The following is a 20,470-nucleotide window of genomic DNA, read 5'->3' as shown; positions in this document are numbered from 1 at the left end:
CTTATTTTAAGAAAGTTTCAAATTAGTGTGAGTCAACTACCCAGATACTAGTCAAACTTAAAATGTTTCATTTTCACTGAGAATCTATACTTTCAATATATGTGATTGTTGCCATTTACTAAAGCAATTAAAATAAATACTTAAGGAATTAAGATATGCCTCAGTGATTAATAACTCTTTTCCCTCTTTCAGGGAACAGGACATCCATTGTCAGAATCCACATTGGGTTCCTACATCCTCATGTAACATTACTCCAAGGCAACCAAGTCACTGCACTGGCCACCTTTGGCATAAACACCCACGTATACACATACATTAATAATAATAAAAATAAATCTCAAGACCTCCTCTAAATAAAAAATTAAATATATTTGATAAACATAATTTAAGGGAATAGAAAGCAAAACTCAATACACATGTTTCTTTATAAGATGTATAAAGAAAAAAAGAAAACTAAAGAACTAGGAAATGAGACCAAGGTGAAATGTTTGCTTAAAAGCGATTTGTAAGCAGCAAGTTGTGATTATACTATTGAATGCTGATATGATTTTTAAAAATTTATGACTTTAAAATTATTAAATATTTTTCTAACATTTCATGCAAAGTGTAATCTTTATCTAAACAATTAGTTTGTTTGATTTATCCTAGCCCAATTATTTATTTTTGTTTTATCTCTATTTTATGACTATTCCTTAAATTATGGCTTGTTTTCTAGGAAAAGACAGAAAGGATATAGATTGAGAAGAAGAAGGGAAGGGAAACTGTAACCCAAATATACTAAATAAAAAATCCCTCTATTTTCAATTATATAAAAATAGAACTTTTAATAAACAAAAGTTAAATATTATATAGAGTTTTAACTTTTGATTCATTCCTTCTTATTAGATAGATTGAAGACACATGTACGAATATATATATAAGAATTAGGGAGTCTTTTTCATAATCAAAGCTGAAAATATTTTATTTTCCTGAATGTTAAGACAACACTGGAAACAAAACTTTAATCAAACAGAGCACGATAGGTATGGCTGTCTTTAGGATGCCTCACCAAATGCCTGTTTGATGAAGGAATGACTTTGAAGGTGTTCAGCTAGGAACAAGTTAAGCAGTAGAATCACATCAAAACTCGATAAAAACAACGAGACTGTAGCAGCTAACTTTAGGAGCTAAAAAGACACTGTGAATCCCAATGCCCACGAGAGAGAATTTTGCAACTTTTTTAGTTGATAATATTCCTTTTATGATGCCATGTATAATCCATTTGTATTGAATCCATATATACAACATTCTTGTCTATCAATCAAATTTAAATGTCTAGCAAAAAATCCCACAGGCTCAAAGCTAAATTTCCCCATATTTGTCAAACCTGTTTATATTGAATTTCCACTCACATCAACCTATTAGTTTCACCAGCTCTGCTGTGTTTTCATAGGACTTTGAAGCACTTCCCGGTACCACTGAGAGACAGCTGAACAACAAAGACCGAAGATACTACAAACATGCTTTGCTATGTATATTGCATTACTTTTGGTTATCAAAAACGTTTATCTGATTTCTGGAAATTTGATATTCCATAAGCTTGTTTCATTTTCTATAGTATTGGCACACAGCCGAGTGAAACTGTGAACATACTAGAGACTGATGAAATAGAATGCTTCTTAACTGTCACATTCTAGTTTTGTTGATTATATAAAAGAAACTTGCAAGTATTTCAGGATCATTTTATTCTACTAGAGAAAAGAATGGATACGTTTCTTTTCATTTTAGATTACAAAATGTGGTTTGTTTTAATATATAAGACATAAATCATTATCCATACTCTAGTTATATTTGCCCTTAGAGACCATGGAGTTGTAGAAACTAGCTTTGTAAAAGCTTAGATGTTGATATAACAAGGATTATGGTGCTCAGACATTTTAGTTTAGGAAAATTCAATTTTCTCTCATTGTAAGCAAAAGGAAAAGTTTCTTGTTGATGTTGTATTTTCCATAAATGCTACCATAGACTTTTCATGTTCAGATACAACTTTCAAAATAAGATTGTGTTGGCTATCACTTCGATTGCTATTTGATTCCATAAAATTCCCATTTGAAATCTGGCTTGGGGATAAATCTATTTTAAGATACAGACAGTATGCCATATTTCAGAAATTATCTACTTCTTTCCTTAAGTCATTTAGCTTTTTGTAATTATGATGAGTTCTAGAGATAAGTCAATTTCAATGGATAGAAGAAAGAATAATTTTGCCTTTAAACTTGGGAAGTGTCAGCTGGTAACCAGGTGGTTCTTTTTTTCTTTTGTGTTTGTGTTGTGGCAGCATCCTACAATAGGAAGAGGAGAGGAGAGAAAATAGGAGAGGGAGAGCTCCAATAACCTGCCCCAGGGCAAGAACTGTACCAGCTGTCCTCCCCCTGGACTCCACCTACTTAGATTCTCCCACTTCCCATGCTCTCTGAAGGCTGGTAACCAAGCATTTATCTTATAGGCCGAAAGACAACATTTTTGCGATAGAGAACGGGGTTTCAAGATGGTTGTTGCTCTAAAATGGGAGTTCATTATTTGTGCAGAGAGAGTGAAAATTTCAAGACATTCTGTACAGTGACTGTAAAGTTGAATAGCTCCACTTTCACACAGTTCAATATCAGTGCATTCTACAGATGAAATGATTCTAGAAGTTAATCAATCCAATGTCCGGAAACCTCACCATGTGGCTAATTTAAGAGAGGTAAAGCTTTAAAGTGTAGATCTTAGGGCAACCTAAAATCCTTGTGAGAATTCAGAACTATGCTTTGAATCACAATACTTACTATCCTTTAGAAAAGATTTATAGGCACAGTAGTTTTAAATCTGCATAGTAGAGACAATTTTTTTTAATTGCAAATGCTTATCCCAACAGTGAAATGCACAGTAATGGCACTGATAGGAGTTAGTGGGAACACGACCAACAGTAGGAAACTGACTTCTCAGTTAGATCTTTCACATTTTACTATACAGGTTCTGTATACAATTTTTACTTAGTGTTTCTCATGCACAGGCTTTTTTCTGTCATAATTGGGGTTTCTATTGCTGCTATGAAACACTACCCTTCCCCCCCAAAAAAAACCCAAGGTAGAAAATAAAGCACTTATTTGGCTGTGTAAACTTCCATATCACTATTTATAATCTAAGGATGTCAGACAGGAACTCAAACAGGGCAGGTACCTGGAGGGAAGAGCTGATGCAGAGGCCATGGACAGGTGTCATTTACTGGCTTGCTTGTTCAGTCTGTTTTCTTATAAAACCCAGTATCACCAGACCAGGAAATTCACCAGCCACAATAGACTGAGCCCTTCCTTGATAATGACTAATTAAGAAAATGTCCTGTCTTGAAAAAAACCAAATAACAACAACAATAATAATGATAATAATAAAATAAAATAAATGAAAAAATAAAATGTCCTACAGGCTTGCCTACTCTATGGAAGAATTTTAAAAATTCTGGCTCTCCTCTCAGGTGATTTCATATTGTGTCAATCTGAAATAAAACAATCCAACACAACTGCATAGAGTTATAAGCTTGGAAAATAAATTTGATCATATAAACCTACTTTAGTTATAAAGAAACTTATGGCTATCCTTAAAATAGCTTCTTACTTAAAATACTTTGTCTTTAGGTGGGTAAGATGGCTCAGTGGGTAATGATTCTTGGTACTAAGGTGATTCTTGAAACTCTACAAAGATGTTCTCTGATCTCCACACATGCACTCTGGTATATGTGCTCACACATACACATGCACATCTAGAACAAAAAAAACTGTAAAAAAAATTAAATTCAATCAAGTGTAAAAAAGGAAAATTTCTTTTACAATCTATCACATCATAACTGAGGTCAGTGTACACAGTAGCTCTAAGAATACTAAATTTTTAATTTAAAAGTTTAATTAGTGTGCAAAGTACTAGGCTTCATTATATTATTCAAACATAATATTTCTGCTAAGCTTGCTTGAGCTGGCTTACCTCCCATCCTTTCCCTTGCAACCTCATCTAGCATGTTTGTGCTTCCAATGTCTGCTATTGCTTTCCATGTTCAAGTGGCATGTGTTCCAGGATACTCCTTATGCCCATCCTCAAAGCATTTCCTCTTGTGTTTTTGCTACTTCTATCACACACACACACACACACACACACACACACACACACACACACACATATACACACACGCTAGTATCAACATATGAGAATAAATGCATTATTTGTCCTCCTGTACCTGGCTTATTTAGTAAATTCTAGACCCATTTGTTTTTTGTAAATTTCAATGACTTTCATAGCCTGCTAAAATTTCATTGTATATATGTAATGCATTTTTATTATCCATTTATTATAATTTTTAATGAAAGATAAATCATAAATCATCAAATTGTGAATTTTCTTACAGTTGATGAAACTCTTCAAGTGACAGTATATCTTTAAAAGTAAAAACATGACATACTCATTAGCATTTGAGGAAATATTGTAATGAGGGTGATAATAGTAGATAAATGTCAAAATATTTGGTACTCATACATAATGAAATTTTTCATTAAAATAATAAAATTTTCAAGTGGCTACAGAGGAAGCTCAGACATTAAGACAATTGGTTGATTTTCTAGAGGAGCTGGGTTCAATTCCCTGCACCCACATGGCAATTCACAACTGTCTATAACTACTGTTTTATGACACCCTCACATAGACACATTCAGGCAAAATACCAATGCACATAAAAAATAAAAATAACTTATGAAAAAGCAGCTCAAACCTAAAATTTAAAACAATAATAGTAATAAAAATTTCCAAATAATCTATCAAAAATAGTGGACATTATAGGGAAGTGAGGAGAATCCTACAACAGAGGACATGTGAGTGGCGCAAGATATTGGAATAGAAGGAAATATGTAAAGAGCAAAACCAGGTTAGTGGATTCAGAAGACTAGGGAAGAGGAAAGGGCTAACAAAAGCAGGAATATATGAAAACCTTCATGGAAATCTATTATCCTATAAAATATGTTATCATATTTTTAAAAATCTAAAAAGGAGAAAGGACTAAATAGAGCCACCCTCTGTGGACAGATAATGCTATTTTGAATTATGTGATTAACAAGAGGTCAAAATCACTAAAGCGATAGCTCTGGAATACTCCTTGTTGGTGAGCTGGAACTGAGAAATTAGCCATAATTAAGAAAAGACCAGCATCACTGAGGTGAAATCTTCTGGGAAGTGTTTCTTGAGAATTTACACATGGTGATTGTGTTCCAGAGGAGGCTAAGATTGCACATGTTGAACTTGGTAGTGTAAGAGTCACCAAGGTGGAACTGGTTTTTGAAGACATGAAAGGGTAATGGCAAGCAGCTTAGGCTTGGCACGGTGTGGCAATGCCAAACGTCCTGAAGACAACCCATGAGAGGCCATCAATGAAATTGCAGTCCAATTGCAGCAGGAAGGCCAGCAATTTGGAGATGCCAGTACAAAATGAGAAGGACCAGTTGTGTCTTCTATAATCTAATTTAGGCCTTCTTTTTGAAAAACTCACCTGTAGAAACATGAAGAACACCTTACACTAAAAGTAACAACAAAACACAAAGAAGCTGTGCTATAGAGAAGAGAGAGCCTTGGTAGGATCTTCAGAGAGTGTAACTGTAGACTACAGATCTAAAGAGTATGGACAAACTGCCTGGGTACATACACTGCATGGGTTACTGGTGTCCAATAATGGATGGTGATGGTTTTAAAAGTGAAAGACAATTGTGACTGTCATTGGGTAAACTGGTTAGAAACAAGGATGACAAAGAAGACAAGAATGAGAGGATTCAAGGTTTTTGAGGATTCCTGGTCATCGACTCCAAAACAATTCGAAATTAAAACTCATTAAATAAGAATGAGTAGAAATGAGTCAAAGACAGAAGCCTTTCACAGAGACTATGCAAAGAGCTGCTTTATTTATCACTACAAGAAAGCAAGTAGCAATTAGAGGTAAGTGAGTTCTGACTACAGGCAAATATAATATTCCACTGTGAGATCTGACTGCAGGCACAAGACAATCTGATATAATATTCCACTGTGCACTGTCCTAAAACAAATACCCTTATGCTAAAGGTGAGAAAAATGAAAGAGATCAAATAATTCAAATTCATGTCGTCTATTGCTGGAGCACTCATGATTTTCAAATTGTTTACATTCAGAAATTATTCACTAAAGGCCTGAAGAGATGGCTTACCAGTGAAAAACATGTAGGACTTTTGCATAGGAACAACACTTGGCTCCCAGCACCCATACCAGATGGCTGTCAACTGCCTGAAGCTCCAGTGCTGGGGAGTCCATCATGTCTGACTTCTGTGGAGGTGTACCTGTACAAATATACACATATATATAAATCTGTGCACGCGTGCACTTTACACACATACACTTTAAATTTTTTGAAAATTACAAGAATAACTATAAAATGATATCAACCATAGATATATGTAAGGTAACTATGAATAATACAAATGCAAATACAGCAGTAATTTCTCATGCAAATATTAAAGAACTAAAGTACAAACAATATAAAGAATAGAAAACGTAAGTTTAAAAATGTTTTTGAGTCGCTTTTCGGTCTTTAGGCTAAGATCGAGTATAAAAATGTTTTTGAAATGTTTATTTTACTGCCATATCTATTAAAACTGCAATCTATACTACATATATTTTTATAACTCATATTTTATTTAACTGTCTTAGTCAGGGTTTGTATTCCTGCACAAGCATCATGACCAAAAAGCAAGTTGGGGAGGAAAGGGTTTATTCAGCTTACACTTCCATACTGCTGTTCATCACCAAAGGAAGTCAGGACTGGAGCTCAAGTAGGTCAGGAAGCAGGAGCTGATGCAGAAGCCATGGAGGGATGTTACTTATTGCTTGCTTCCCCTGGCTTGCTCAGCTTTCTTATAGAACCCAAGTTTGCCAGCCCAGAGATGGCACCACCCACAATGGACTCTCCCCTTCTTGATCACTAATTGAGAAAATTCCTTACAGCTGGATCTCATGGAGGCATTTCTTCAACTGAAGCTCCTTTCTCTGTGGTAACTCCAACTTATTGACACACAATCAGCCAGTACACCAATTAAATTTGAAGATTTTGCATCTTCTCTGCTAAATCCATTAATTTATTATATTTGAAGAATCCCATATGCAATAACAAATTAATTTTATTTATCTTATTTTAAATATTCATCTCCACGAAAACAAAATCTGCAACTTTTCACTTAATTAGCAGGTTTCACAACAGTTTCTACTCTACCCATCTTCTCTAATAGAGGCTAAACAGCACTTTACTTCCAAGTTAAAATAAGGGAGATACTAAAAGACCCAGCATTTTGTGTGTAGAATATTTCCTCATCATAAATGTCTTCTATGGTAAAATATTTAGAAGTACAAGGATATTCCATTTTAACATTTCAAGTACAATTCCTTTTTTTTAATTAGATATTTTCTTTATTTACATATGACATATTATCCCTGTTCCTAGTTTCCCCTCTGAAAATCCCCTATCCCCTCCCCTGTCCCACTGCTCACCCACCCACCCACTCCCACTTCCTGACCCTGGCATTCCCCTATACTGGGGCATAGAACCCTCACAGGACCAAGGGCCTCTCCTCCCATTGAGAGCCATGAGTCCTACCATGTGTTTTCTTTGATTGGTGGTTTAGTCCCTGGAAGCTTTGGGGGTTCTGGTTTGGTCATATTATTGTTCCTCCTATGGGGCTGCAAACCCCTTCAGCTCCTTGGGTACTTTCTCTAGCTCCTTCATAGGGGACCCTGTGCTCTGTCCAATGGATGGCTGTGAGCATCCACTTCTGTATTTGTCAGGCACTGGCAGAGCCTCTCAGGTGACAGCTTTATCAGGCTCTTGTCAGCAAGTTCTTGTTGGCATCCGCAATAGTGTCTAGGTTTGGTGGTTGTTTCTGGGATGGATCTCTGGGTGGGGCAGTCTCTGGATGGTCATTCCTTCAGTCTCTGCTCCTAATTTTGTCTCTGTAACTCCTTCCATGGGTATTTTGTTCCCCCTCCTAAGAAGGATGAAAGTATCCACACTTTAGTCAAGTACAATTCCAAAACATGGGATGTGGAATCTTAGAGGTGTTCTTTCCTAAAACAATAGTTGGAATGTGAACTGTAGCAACTGCTGCTTGTGACTTACAATCAGGGCTATCTGCTCCGTTTCCAAATGACAGGAACAGCGTGGACTTTCCTTTAGGATGCAGAGGACCCTGCTTTGCTTTCTTTGTTCCTCTCCTTCCTTTCCTTCCTCTTTTCCTTTTTTTCTGCACCATCTGTTTCTTCTTTCTTTACTCCCTCCATCTACCCACTCCTTTCCTCTCTCAGTCTATCCTGGTCTCTTTCATTCTTCTTCTTTCTCACTTTAAGCTGATTGATGTGTTGAGTTTAAATACAATATTAAGAAAATACTAAAACAAACAAAAAAATGGTAACATCCTTGATGAAAGAAGGTAATTATGGGATTTAATTAAAATCCTTTACTAAGAGTCAAGTGTTTTATGATTCATTTAGCAATTGTAGTAATTGTATAATGCTGTATGAAAGGGACTAAAAATCAGGAATATTTCCTAATTCAGTTACACACATACACACACACACACACACACACACACACACACACACACACACAATGACTCTGATTATCTCCTTTATACGGTAAAATATTTAGAAAATAAATAGGAAAAACACAAAATTTTGAGACAGATCTTTTGTTGTAATTATCTCAGTTCATTTTATTTACTCATATACTCATATATTTTGAGAAACTAATCAATGCATACAAGGTAGTCCTCTACTATCCTCTGTCAAGTAAACAACTCCAAAGATGTTAAACTACTCAATTTTGAAGATATATCTTTCAATATTTTATGCATATATAACAATACTTATATTTTTATTTTAATCGACATGATTTCAAAAAATAGTCAATAGTTTTTTTTTTCACTTATTATTATGTCTTTATTAAAGACTTGTTTGGGCCAGGCGTGGTGGTGCACGCCTTTNGGCGGATTTCTGAGTTCGAGGCCAGCCTGGTCTACAAAGTGAGTTCCAGGACAGCCAGAGCTATACAGAGAAACCCTGTCTCGAAAAAACAAAAACAAAAAAAACAAAAAAAAACTTGTTTGGGTCTTATTGTTATGTTATATTAAGAACCCTGCAGCATATTTTTCTGTTACTTAAATATGGCATGCACTATAAGACTGGAAGCATGACTCGACAATTTATACTAGGTTCTGCTTTTCCAGAGGGCTTCTATTTCATTGGCAAAACCTACATCAGCTGTTTCACAAAGACCTGTGTCATAAGATGAGGTGAATCCAACTTCTCTTTTCTCTGCAGCCTTCATATTCACAAAACCACATACACACACAATTAAATTAATAAATTTAAAATTACATAAGGTGATCTCATCCAATCAAATAGATTAAAATATAATTCATATTTAATGTTCTTAGAATTAACATATCCACCAGGAAATCTGTATTAATCCAAGTCCTGTGTTAATAAAGTACTCATCAGGTAGCTTTAAAAGATGTCTGATATCATAGCAACATTTACATATTCAAATTGAGGTTTCATATTTTTCTGCCCATAACAGTTCATCCTCTAACACTTTTGTCATTGCAATCATTCTTAATTTTCTTTGTCCTTAGTTATAGTCATCTTTGTTTCTTTCTCTTGTTTATTCTGAATCAAATCTATCAGACATCCTATTATTTTTCTCCCAAATTCTGTAAAGTGCATTCTTAATCACTTTCTTTGTTATGTTTTGAGGCAACCATTAGGTAATCCAGACTGGCCTTGAATTCATTAAATTTCTCAGTTTTCTGCCTCTACCTTCAAAGTGTTTGATTGCAGCTGTGGACCACTATACCTGACTCCATCCTTTCAGAACCCATATTTTAGAGAACACTGTGTTGTCTCTGTTATTTCAATGGTATTCTCGAGTTCTTACTGTAGCTATAGCCTCTGTCACTTACTGTCTGTCCTGAAAGAAGCAGTGATCTCCTTGGAAACGGTGCTAAGTGCATGTCGTGTTTGTTCTTTGTCCTTCAGCTTGAAATGGAGAGCTCATTGGTAGAATGCTTGCCTGACACAAGTGGTCAGCGATGTTCTACCCAGCAACAGAAAAGTTCTACAACCTAGGTTACTTTATAGATAGATTCCAGAGGCCACCACAACTTCAGGTCTATGCCTTATTCTATTTTTATTCTTTCATAAGTAACAAAAGTTATAAATTTTGTGAAGCTCTCACTGTAATTCTCTCCTTGCTATCCACAGATCCTAACAGAAACATCATTGTGTGCCTGGGATGAGAGACTTCTGAAGTACCTACCCTCATCAGCCTTCAGCTTTCCACTCCAAAGCCTCTTAGGAAATGATCTCTAACCTATCTCCCTAAAACTTCAACAAACACCTCATAGAACATTCCTGCCTTAATAATTTCAGGAGAAGTAAGGTGTAAGTGAGTTAAAAATATGTAGTCAGGCATAGAAATGCATGCTTTTTGCTTAATCGACGCAAGTGTCACTGTGGATTTTAAAAAGAGCTGAGAGCTGAGTTTCAGGAGGATATTACTGAGAGTCAACAAAAATTGATTACAAACTGCATGAAGGCTATGAAAGAAATGATAAACTTGGACATATCACATTGTTTTTTTTTTCTTCTATGTGTCAATTTTTCCTGTTTGCATGTGTGGAGATAAATATACAACATACCTGACTGATTAATTCTACAAGCCATAACACAGAAATTTCCACATGCAAAGCATAAGAATGTAATTTATCTAAAGTTAGTAAAACATGTGTTTTCTTATTATATGCTGATTAGTTATGAATTTTGACCTACTTATGCCTAAATTGTTTAAGTTAAACTCTTTAACCTATTGTCCCCAGAGATCAGGGCAAGTAGAAGAATCCTACCCTAGGTAGAACCCTAAAAGAGACCTTAACTAAATTGTCCTTGGAGACTGGCACTGACTGGATGGTACTCCTTTCCCTGGCCCTGTTCCTGGACTGGAACACCTCCTACCATTTTAACCTGACCCCTTTTGTGATCCTGTATGGAATCCCCACTCTCTTGGCCACAGCTCTTTACCATCCCCCCAGAGTGACTTTTCAGGCAAACAAGAATCTTATGGCTCGATTGTAAGTTTTCCATATCAGTCACCAGGAATTGTGGCCTAAACTTAGTGCCTTGTATAGCACAGGTACCCCATTGTTTCCACATCACTATTAAGTTGGACATTGGATATATGTTAAGAGATATCTTGCTGAAAACTTGGAAGCAATGTGAAAAGGGCTGTTCCTAGTGTTTTTGACCATCTTAGCTCTGTTAAAAGTGGATGGAGTAACTGCAAGGGTTCATGTAACTCATGTCAGACTAGCACCTGCGCTTGATGCAAACTGGATAGCAGCCAGATACCCAAGCAACCCCCTTACGCAAAGTCAGAGAAACCATGAGATGGCTATAGTGTATCTTCTGGAACTGAGCCTACGCAGCCCCCACAACCTTACGAAATTGACTTGGCAAGTAATCTCAGCCACCCGGGATGTGGCTTGGTCCACTGCAGTGGAACAGCCACCTTATATCTGGTGGCTGAACTTTGTCTTTGATCTCTGTAATTGGGCAGCAGGCCTTGACTCCTGAGCTATCCCAACCCTAGAGACACAGCAGCAGGAATTGCCCAAACCTGGGGTTGAGGGACGTGTGAATGTAAACCATGTCCCAGAAGTGGCCTTGGAGGGTGAGGTGTAGCATGCAAACACCTGAAGTTGAGGAGTGTCCTGTGAGAACCCCCCATATATGTGTGCCCCTGAGATGGGAGAAGCCAGCAGCAGACCCATCAGTGTTGAGAGGCCAAGCACTTTTTCTGTGCTTCCTGGGGGTGTGAAACATCAGGAAGCCCAAACTGGAGACCATTCTGGTGGGAGTTAAAGATTTAATAGCCAAGGTGAGAGAAGAGCTAGTTAAGCAGAAGAGAGAAAGAGAACAGAGTCAGATTCGAGTCTTGGTTTAACTCCTCCCCTTGGTTAACCAGCCTCATATCCACATTGCTAGGACCCCTAGTTGTTCTTCTGCTATTATTGACCTTTGGGCCCTGCATATTGAGCAAGCTTATAGTTTTCATAAGACAGAGAATATGAGCGATACAACTGTTGGTCTTGGGACAACGATATGAGACCCTGAGGACAGGACCTAAAGAACATGAATTAGTTACCCAAGACCCCTGAGCACAGCTCCAGAATTGGAGCTTTTACCTAAGGGCTTTTTCCAGTCCCACACCCTCCTTACAGCTTCCCCCTCCCATTTGGAGTCAAGGCTGGGCTAAGTTCCCTTTTCCACCCACAGGAACATTCTTGAGGAAAAAATTCTCAGAATGTGCTTACTGGCTGATAGTCACCTGACCCAGGTAGAGTTCGAATGCATGTCATGCTTGCTAGCCAATAGATTTAGAGGTCAATCTGCTTAGCCCGGACGTTTGAACTGTAACATTGCTGATATAACCAATGTCCCTAAAAAGTATAAAACTGCTTGTAATAGCCATTCAAGTTCACCTTTTAGTCATTTATGTTGAGAGACTGATTGAGGGCTGACCCAAATGTGTTGGAAAATAAACTTCTTGGTTTTACATCCAAAAACAAAAACAAAAAAACAACAAAACAAAACTAAACAAAACAAAAAAACAACTCTTTAAAGTGTTTATAGCTATTATCTTAATTTAGAAAGGAATTTAGGAAGTAAATTCTTCACAATTATTAGAAATATAATTTTAACAAATATACAATCTTTTATGTATGAGACATTTTCTCTTTCTCCTTCTCCTCCTTATTCTTATTCCTGATACAGATGAAAGCAGACTACGTGTCAGTGATGTAATAAAATATTTCATATACTAAAATAAAAATTTGTTCACATAAACTTTGGCATACCTTGTCAAAATTTTGTTTAACGATATCAACTATATTAGGTATGTCTCTAATATTCTTTAGAGAAGATATTTTCATTATATAACTAGGTGTATGTTGTTGAAGATATCCTTTCTGAAAAGAATTCATGTCCAAATACATGTAGTTAGATTCCATTAATATGATAGAGACTTAAGGATAATAAGAATTGGATTGAAAAAAAAATATATATCCAATATCAATGTCAAAATTTCAAGTTATCAATGAAACTCAGAACATGTTACAAGGAAATAGACATGTGTTGCATTTGTTTGAAAATAAAATCTCTTAAAATGTTGCTTGCTGTGAAATAGTAGTTAGCATACAGTATACTATGGTTCAGTTTGCTCACAGTATTTTAATTGTTTTATTTTTACTCATATTATTCCTATTTTACCAACATTTACTTATCCCAGTCATTTATTGGCTTTAAAATTAGTGAGGCACAAACTTCTGATTATCATCTTGCTGCCATAGAAAGCATGGAAAACATAACCTCTGTTTAAAAGTAACTCTTTCTTATTTAGGCTGAAAAAGTGCTTTGAATTGCTTATCTCCTCTCAAACACAGGTGGTATTTCATAAATTTCAAGTACATTTTTTAAAGGAGTACTTTCAAATAATTTTCCATGCTTCCACTCAGCAGGTAGCCTAAACTCTCAGAATCCCTGAATGCTGCACTTCAAAGTTATGCCCAGGAAAAAATACTGAAGAGTACAGCCTTGCTCTCCAGTTGATTTAAAACACCACTTGCTTATTTTCAGGATACATATGGATTTACTTTTGCAAAGAAATCTTGGAATAGTGCCAGGCTACATCCTGGAAAGACTTTTCTCCTGAGAGAACTAAAATTCGTTATCTGAGTTGCAGGACACCCATGTTCCTTCAAACTTTAGACACATCTTTGTTCCTCTATGATCAGTGATAGTGTTTTTACTGAAAACAAGAGCCTGTGGTGTGTAGAAAGATTACAAAGACACCTAACAACTGCATTGTTTTGAGGTGAAATTGAAAGCTACACACCAGTGTGAAAGATAACACTGCAGAGTGAAGTATGGAATATCATTTGTGTCTAAAATTATCTACAAAAATTCTACTCTAATGTATTCAAACAATTATATAGTTATTGTGAACACAGTTGCCAATCTCATTGCATGTTTAGCTATTATTACTTAAATCACTTGATTTATTTTCTAACATATTATCACTACAGTCACGATCTGAGAACTATAGTTATTTTCTCATTGTTATCAGTACACAGTTTATTATAATGAATGGTTCAAAACCCATATCATTTAAATCACTTAAAAAGCCTAACAATGTTTTGCAATTTAAGAGAACAAAATGATTCTTAACATTTAATTTGGTAAAAATTTTTGAAGTAATTATTTTTGAGTTTTTCATTTTGTTTTTGAGTTAGAGACTCATGTAGCCAAGTTGAGAATCTGAGAATCATTTCTGAACTTCTAATTTTTCTGCCTGTAAATCATAAGTGGAGAAATCATGGGTGTATACTGACATATCTGGTTAATAGGGAGAACTCCAGGCCTGAGGAATAATATACAATGAGTATGTGTAACCTGGCCTGGGATTTTTAGTAGTAAAGATAAAATATTCTTAATTAAACATAAAATCCAGGAGTATAAAGATCAATATACATTAATATAAGCAACACTAAATAGGCAGACCTAATTTTAAGGGATATAATGTTACTACCCTAAATAGTAGACTAATAAGTTTGAGCCAGCACTGTGGATAGCAATGTATGTGGAACAGAAATTTAATTGTTTGGGGTGGGGAGGGTGGTGTTTTTATTTGTTTGCTTGTTTGTTGAGATACATTGCTACATTGTAACATTATCCAGGCTGACCTGGAATTTACTTTGTAGTTACAACTGGACTCACATCCACTTCTGCCCTCTTCTCTTGGCTTCTGAATTCTGAAATCAAAGCTGTGGGAAAAAAAAAAAAAACATACTGACATAATGATTTACTTAAGAAAGAATAACTAAAATTTTTTGTTGCTGAATAATCATGAAGTCTTTTCTGTTCCTTTTTTTTTTTTAAAGAAATATATGGTTCCAGAAACTGCTTACCTGAGTATGAAACACTGGTAGTCTGAAGGCTTGTTTGTGTCACACGTGAGCATGACGTATTGGGGACATTTTAACAACTTTGATTTTATCCACAAAAAATTCGCAGACACTCTCTGGATCTGCATAATTTGATAAAATCAGGAATCATGAACTAAGGATGAATTATTTCAAATGAAACCAAACCGAAAGCTCACGTTAGAAGAATAATGGGAGAGTTGGCGAGGATTACCTCTGTAAAATGAATTAGAGTGCCATGAGATGCAATATATCAGCGATAAGTCTAGCCTGCTTCGGAGCCACGGAGATTGCAGAAATGAGTCGGAATCACTTGAGCATCACAAATCCTGGGCCATATTTTTTATTCCCAACCCTGCCCTTTGTGCTGCTTCCAAGTTTGAAGCTGCAGTTGATTTCAAAGGCAGTGGATGAGAGATAAAGAGGAATAAGGATTGTTCTACCTCAGCGATTCACGATCCCTCAAAGGCCACTGAGTTTCAAAGAAGATGGAGCCCTTGGCATCTTAGCAAAATAGATCCCCAAGTCGTTTTTACCCTGTTCCCATGAGTAGCACAAGCATTTATCCAGTTTACCATGAAAAGCGAGTTTCCATGTACAGAAAATCATAGCCCTTCTCTTTTCCACTCCAAGGAGCCCTAAAGCTCAAATTAAACATAACTGTCTAAGGTTATTTTCAGGGATATTAACAGTTCAACAAGGAAAATAAATGCAAAAAAAAAATAAAATTTTACAATGTAACTGTACATTAAAAGCTACATTTAAATTATTCATTAAATATGATATAAACTATCTTAAATTCTTTCATTTTAAAATATTATAGGGCAATATTTAAGCTACTTAGTAAATTGCTTAACATGTGTTTTGAGTTCTCAAATATGAGAGTTTTCTATGTAATGTTTCCTGATTAAATTTTATACATAAATACCTACATAAATACCAGTTTTTTCCTTTGAAAATATTCACAATTTCTAAGAATGTGTGTATTTTTGCCTATATACATTTATGAACCATGTAATTGTAATATTTTATTAATTATCTTTAGGTCCAGAATGTTTTTAAATTAGTTATACTAAAATTTACTGTGGTTCGGTTCTTAGCTCAAACACTTAGATATTTTTTTATTTTTAAGTATTCCTTTAATATTGATGACAAGATTATTGAAAGAAAGAGACAAAACTATTGAACAAAGTAAGTTAAGAAGCCTATGTACTGAGTGAAAAGAGTGGCCATTCCCTGAAAAGATAACTTATTTTTTATCAGTTAATAGCTTTAAATAATAGTATCTAGAGAACAGTTAGTTGTACAAGATTATGGGTAGAATACAGGGGGAACTTGAATACAAATCTGTCTGAAATGAAAATTCTGTATGACTACATTTTAGTGAAGTGTTGTGTGTTGGGAGAATTCTGAAATATGATTTATACATAGAGGGGATATTGCTTGTATAAAAACTTGTTTAGTTTATAAGCTATATTCTGATCTGCAGCTGCTCCCCCCCTTTTATATTGCAAGTATGTACTAAATTCTAACACAGACAAGAGAGCAGCCATACTGTCTATGTAGAAAAACTTCCAAAACAGCTGGAAATTATTTCTTGTCAAAGTCTGTAAAGTAAACATATTTTCAGGCTTTCAGTCAATTTAGTATACCACATCTATTTATTTTATTAAGACAGGTTTTATCTGTGTAGCTCTGGATGTCTCAGAACTATCTCTGTATACCAGGCTGCCCTCGAACTCACAGAGATCCACCTGCCACTGCTTCTGAGTGCTGGGATTAAATGCATGCACCACCACTGCCTAAAAATCAAATCTAATTTAATGTCTTCTTTTATCAATAAATCTGACACAGACACTTTGTAAATTATGAGGGTGGTTGTTTACCAATAAAATCTTAAATACAGAAATTTTAATATTATATACAAGTGGCAATAAATATGATTAAATATTGTTTTGTTCAACCATTTAAAATGTTAAAGTGTGTCTTAATTCACATACTGTGTCAAAATAAACATTAGGCTGAAGTTGAGGAAAGAGCTTGTGAACTTAGTTGACTCCTGTACAAAGAACTACCTTGAAAACACAAACGCTACCTGGAAATTGTTGCTGTGAAGGTTTGCTTTAGTCTCTCAAAACTTAAGTACATTCTAAGAGAAGAACTTAGTCAGTGATTTAAAATTTTAACATGTTACTGTATCAGTAATATTCTTAGATTCTGTGACAGGTCGTATGAGATTGGTTCCCATAGGTTCATAAGTTTTAATGCTTGGTCTGCAGTTGATAGAACTGTCTGGTGTCATTGGACCAATACACTGTTACTGGCAAAAGACCTAAAATCCAAGCATGAAAAATTTTATCATTTAAGGATATGCCTTATTGGTTTGCTTTTTATTGAGAGGATGCTGTACCCAGGCGAGTTAATACTGTGCAATCAGATTGAAATGTATGGCATTGTTGGAGTAAATGTGGGCTCACACCATTAGAATTGACTCTTGTTTTCTCTTATTCATGCAAGCTCTTAGCTACTTCTCTAGCAACTTGCCCACCTCTTGCCATGTGCTGTGATTGTCATGGACTCATTCTGTAAAATTGTGTGCATAACCTCAAATAAATACTTTCATTTACAAAGTGTCTTAGATATGGTCTGGGACTGAATAAAAGTAATAATTGAGCAGGGTACCAGAATTAGTCTAACTCTGTCTCATGACAGAAAGTATCATGCAACCTGCTGTCCTGGATTAAGTATCATGATGGGTTGCTTTTACAAACTGTGGGAAAATACTGTTTTCCTTAAGTTGCTTAAGCTGTTTTGTTAAAATATTTTTCCATAGCAAAATGAAAGTAATCCATTAACAATCTGCATAATATGGTATAAATACACACACAACACACACACAATACATGTGTATATTGTGTGTGTGTTGAGTATGTGTATTTATATGTGCATGTGTGAATTGTGTGTGAATTTTGTGTGTAGTGTGTGTGTGTGTGTGTGTGTGTGCGCGCGCGTGCACAATACAACTAGTATTTTCTATTATTTGTACCAGGTCAATGTTGGAGTATAAATTTTCAAGGAAAAAGTCATTATAACAAAATTTTAAATGTTTGAGAAATACTAGAGATAGGTGAATATTTTCTATGCTAGAAAGGAATGAATTCATTTTGGGCATAGGTATGTGGCTTGTTAGTTTAGGATTGAGTATTTGAAATTTTCAGCAGGCAGCACTTAGATAAAGGAAGACGGCTATCTGGGTTTAAGACTAGCCTGGGCTACAGAGGAAATTCCAGGACAGCCAGGGGTGCATTGAGATTCAGTATCATGAAAATTACCTCCCACAACAAAGAAAAGCAAAAGAAAAATTCATAATTAGTACAAAACCAAATGTGATATGAAAATGTATACAAGACGATGCTCTACAAGTTTGCTGAAGAGAGAGTAGAAACATTTTGTGCCATTCAAAGTAAATCAAACCTTATCTGAAAGATGAAGTCACTGATAAATTTTCAGCAAGTGTGTATTACATAAAAGCATTCAAATATGTGCTAGGTTAGATAGATTGTGCAAATCAGGAGCCATGTACATAATTTTATTTGTTGTCATTGAAAATACAGTGTCACTGGCAAAAACAAAAACAAAAAACTAAAATACAAGCATGAAATAATGAAATATCATGCTGTTTAGGGATGTGCCTTGCTTATTAGCCTATTATTGTGTAGATACTAAATCCCAGGTGAGCTAATACAATGCAAACTGATTGAAATAAAACACAATGAAGCTTCACAAACAGGTGGTAGGATTATTTCTTATTTGTCTGCATTTAAGTTTTGCATCCAAAAACCTTTATAGGGTAAAGAAAATATATTACTGAAAATTCCAGAATAGAATAGAAGTTAGGAGCTAAAGGCCATCAGATATTTGATTATCTTGATTAATACACATGCCAATAGTTATCTATACTATGGTTAAAACATTTTTCACAATGAGGAATGTATAACCTCTTCAATAGACAGTATTAGTAACAACTAAAAAGTGAAATTATGAACTCATCTGTATGCTCTGTGAGACGTGCCCTATCATATTTAATCTCAGGCACTTTAGTCAATTATCTAAGAAGCTAGTTGGATATTTTGCAATAATTATACCTTTCTATGGATAAAATATGTTTCTGAGGCAATTACTTGCCTTTAAGACAAAATTGTCTTTGGAATGGTTACAAGGTGTCCAGTAGTCCATATACATTTCCCATTATAACAAACTAGACAGGGAGCCTCTGTTTCTTGTTGGCAAAAGAGAATAGGTTGAATGTCCCCACAAGTGTCTTATAACAGAAGTTATCAAGAAGACAAAAAGACAATAGGCCTGAAATGTCAAATTCATTAATGGTATATTTATGGGTTTTGTAGTTTCTGACAATTGAATATGGGTGGAGAGTTTGAGACTAAGTGGAAACAAAAAAAGTAGATGGGGAGAGAGAGAGGGAGAAAAGGAGGTGGATACCATCTGTCTGGGATCCAATATTGGGAGCATGGTGGAAGGCTGATTTTTTGACCATAACAGAAAGTAAAAGAAACTTCTAGAAAATATTAGAAAGGATATATTGGGTATTTTCTTCTTTTATACTTCAAATGTTATCCCTTTTCCAGGTCTCTCCTCCAGGATATACAAGATTTGCAAGGATAATTGAGTCTTCCAATATGGATTCTGTAGGATCTTGAATTGTGTTATATGTATAATGGACAAAAAGAAAGCAGGGGTAGAAATTCAGTTTATTTAGTTTGAGTGTTAATGTCTAAAAACCTGGAGTTCCTATGTTTAATGTACATAGATGGATAATCAAGCTATAAATGTATTTCATGGTTTTATTTGTGAAGCCATTAACAGATTTCTTTGCACCTCACTATAGAACCAATAACAGACCAAAGAAATTATTGCCCTCAAGGATAGGTTAATAAACAAATGAGTCTATTATGATTGCTTAAAGGAAAACAAGGGAGTGGTTACTTACAAAGGCATGGGAGGGCAAGGTACCTAAATCAGAGATGTGGCCAACAGGACATGTACTGACTCTTGGAAGCTGTATGCCTGGAGCACACTGAACTACACCACTCAAGTGTTCCAAAAAATTTCTATTTGTATATAACATATATTTTATATATAACACCAACATATATAATATATATTTTATATATAACACCAACATATATAATATATATTTCATATATAGCATAAACATATAACATATATTTCATATATAACAACATACACATCATATAATATATATATATATACATATATATGCATATATATATATATATATATATATATATATATATATAATCATGGTAGGGCTTCATTGTCTTAGT

At 35.1% G+C, this 20,470-nt stretch overlaps 1 protein-coding gene across 1 annotated transcript in view; it reads right to left on the bottom strand.

The window, feature by feature from the left end:
• Positions 1–15,142, bottom strand: part of LOC110320158 (zinc finger BED domain-containing protein 4-like) — a 40,985-nt gene extending 25,843 nt beyond the window's left edge. The window contains 2 exon segments of the mRNA XM_021196059.2: positions 14,899–14,945; positions 15,090–15,142. Of these exon segments, the coding sequence (XP_021051718.1) occupies positions 14,899–14,945; positions 15,090–15,142 (100 nt within the window).
• Between the last annotated feature and the right edge of the window lie 5,328 nt (positions 15,143–20,470).

This window comes from Mus pahari, chromosome 4 (assembly GCF_900095145.1).
Source record: "Mus pahari chromosome 4, PAHARI_EIJ_v1.1, whole genome shotgun sequence".
NCBI classification, from domain to species: domain Eukaryota; kingdom Metazoa; phylum Chordata; class Mammalia; order Rodentia; family Muridae; genus Mus; species Mus pahari.
Note: the sequence above shows the minus strand (reverse complement) of the source record. Positions and strands in the feature narration are given on the sequence as shown.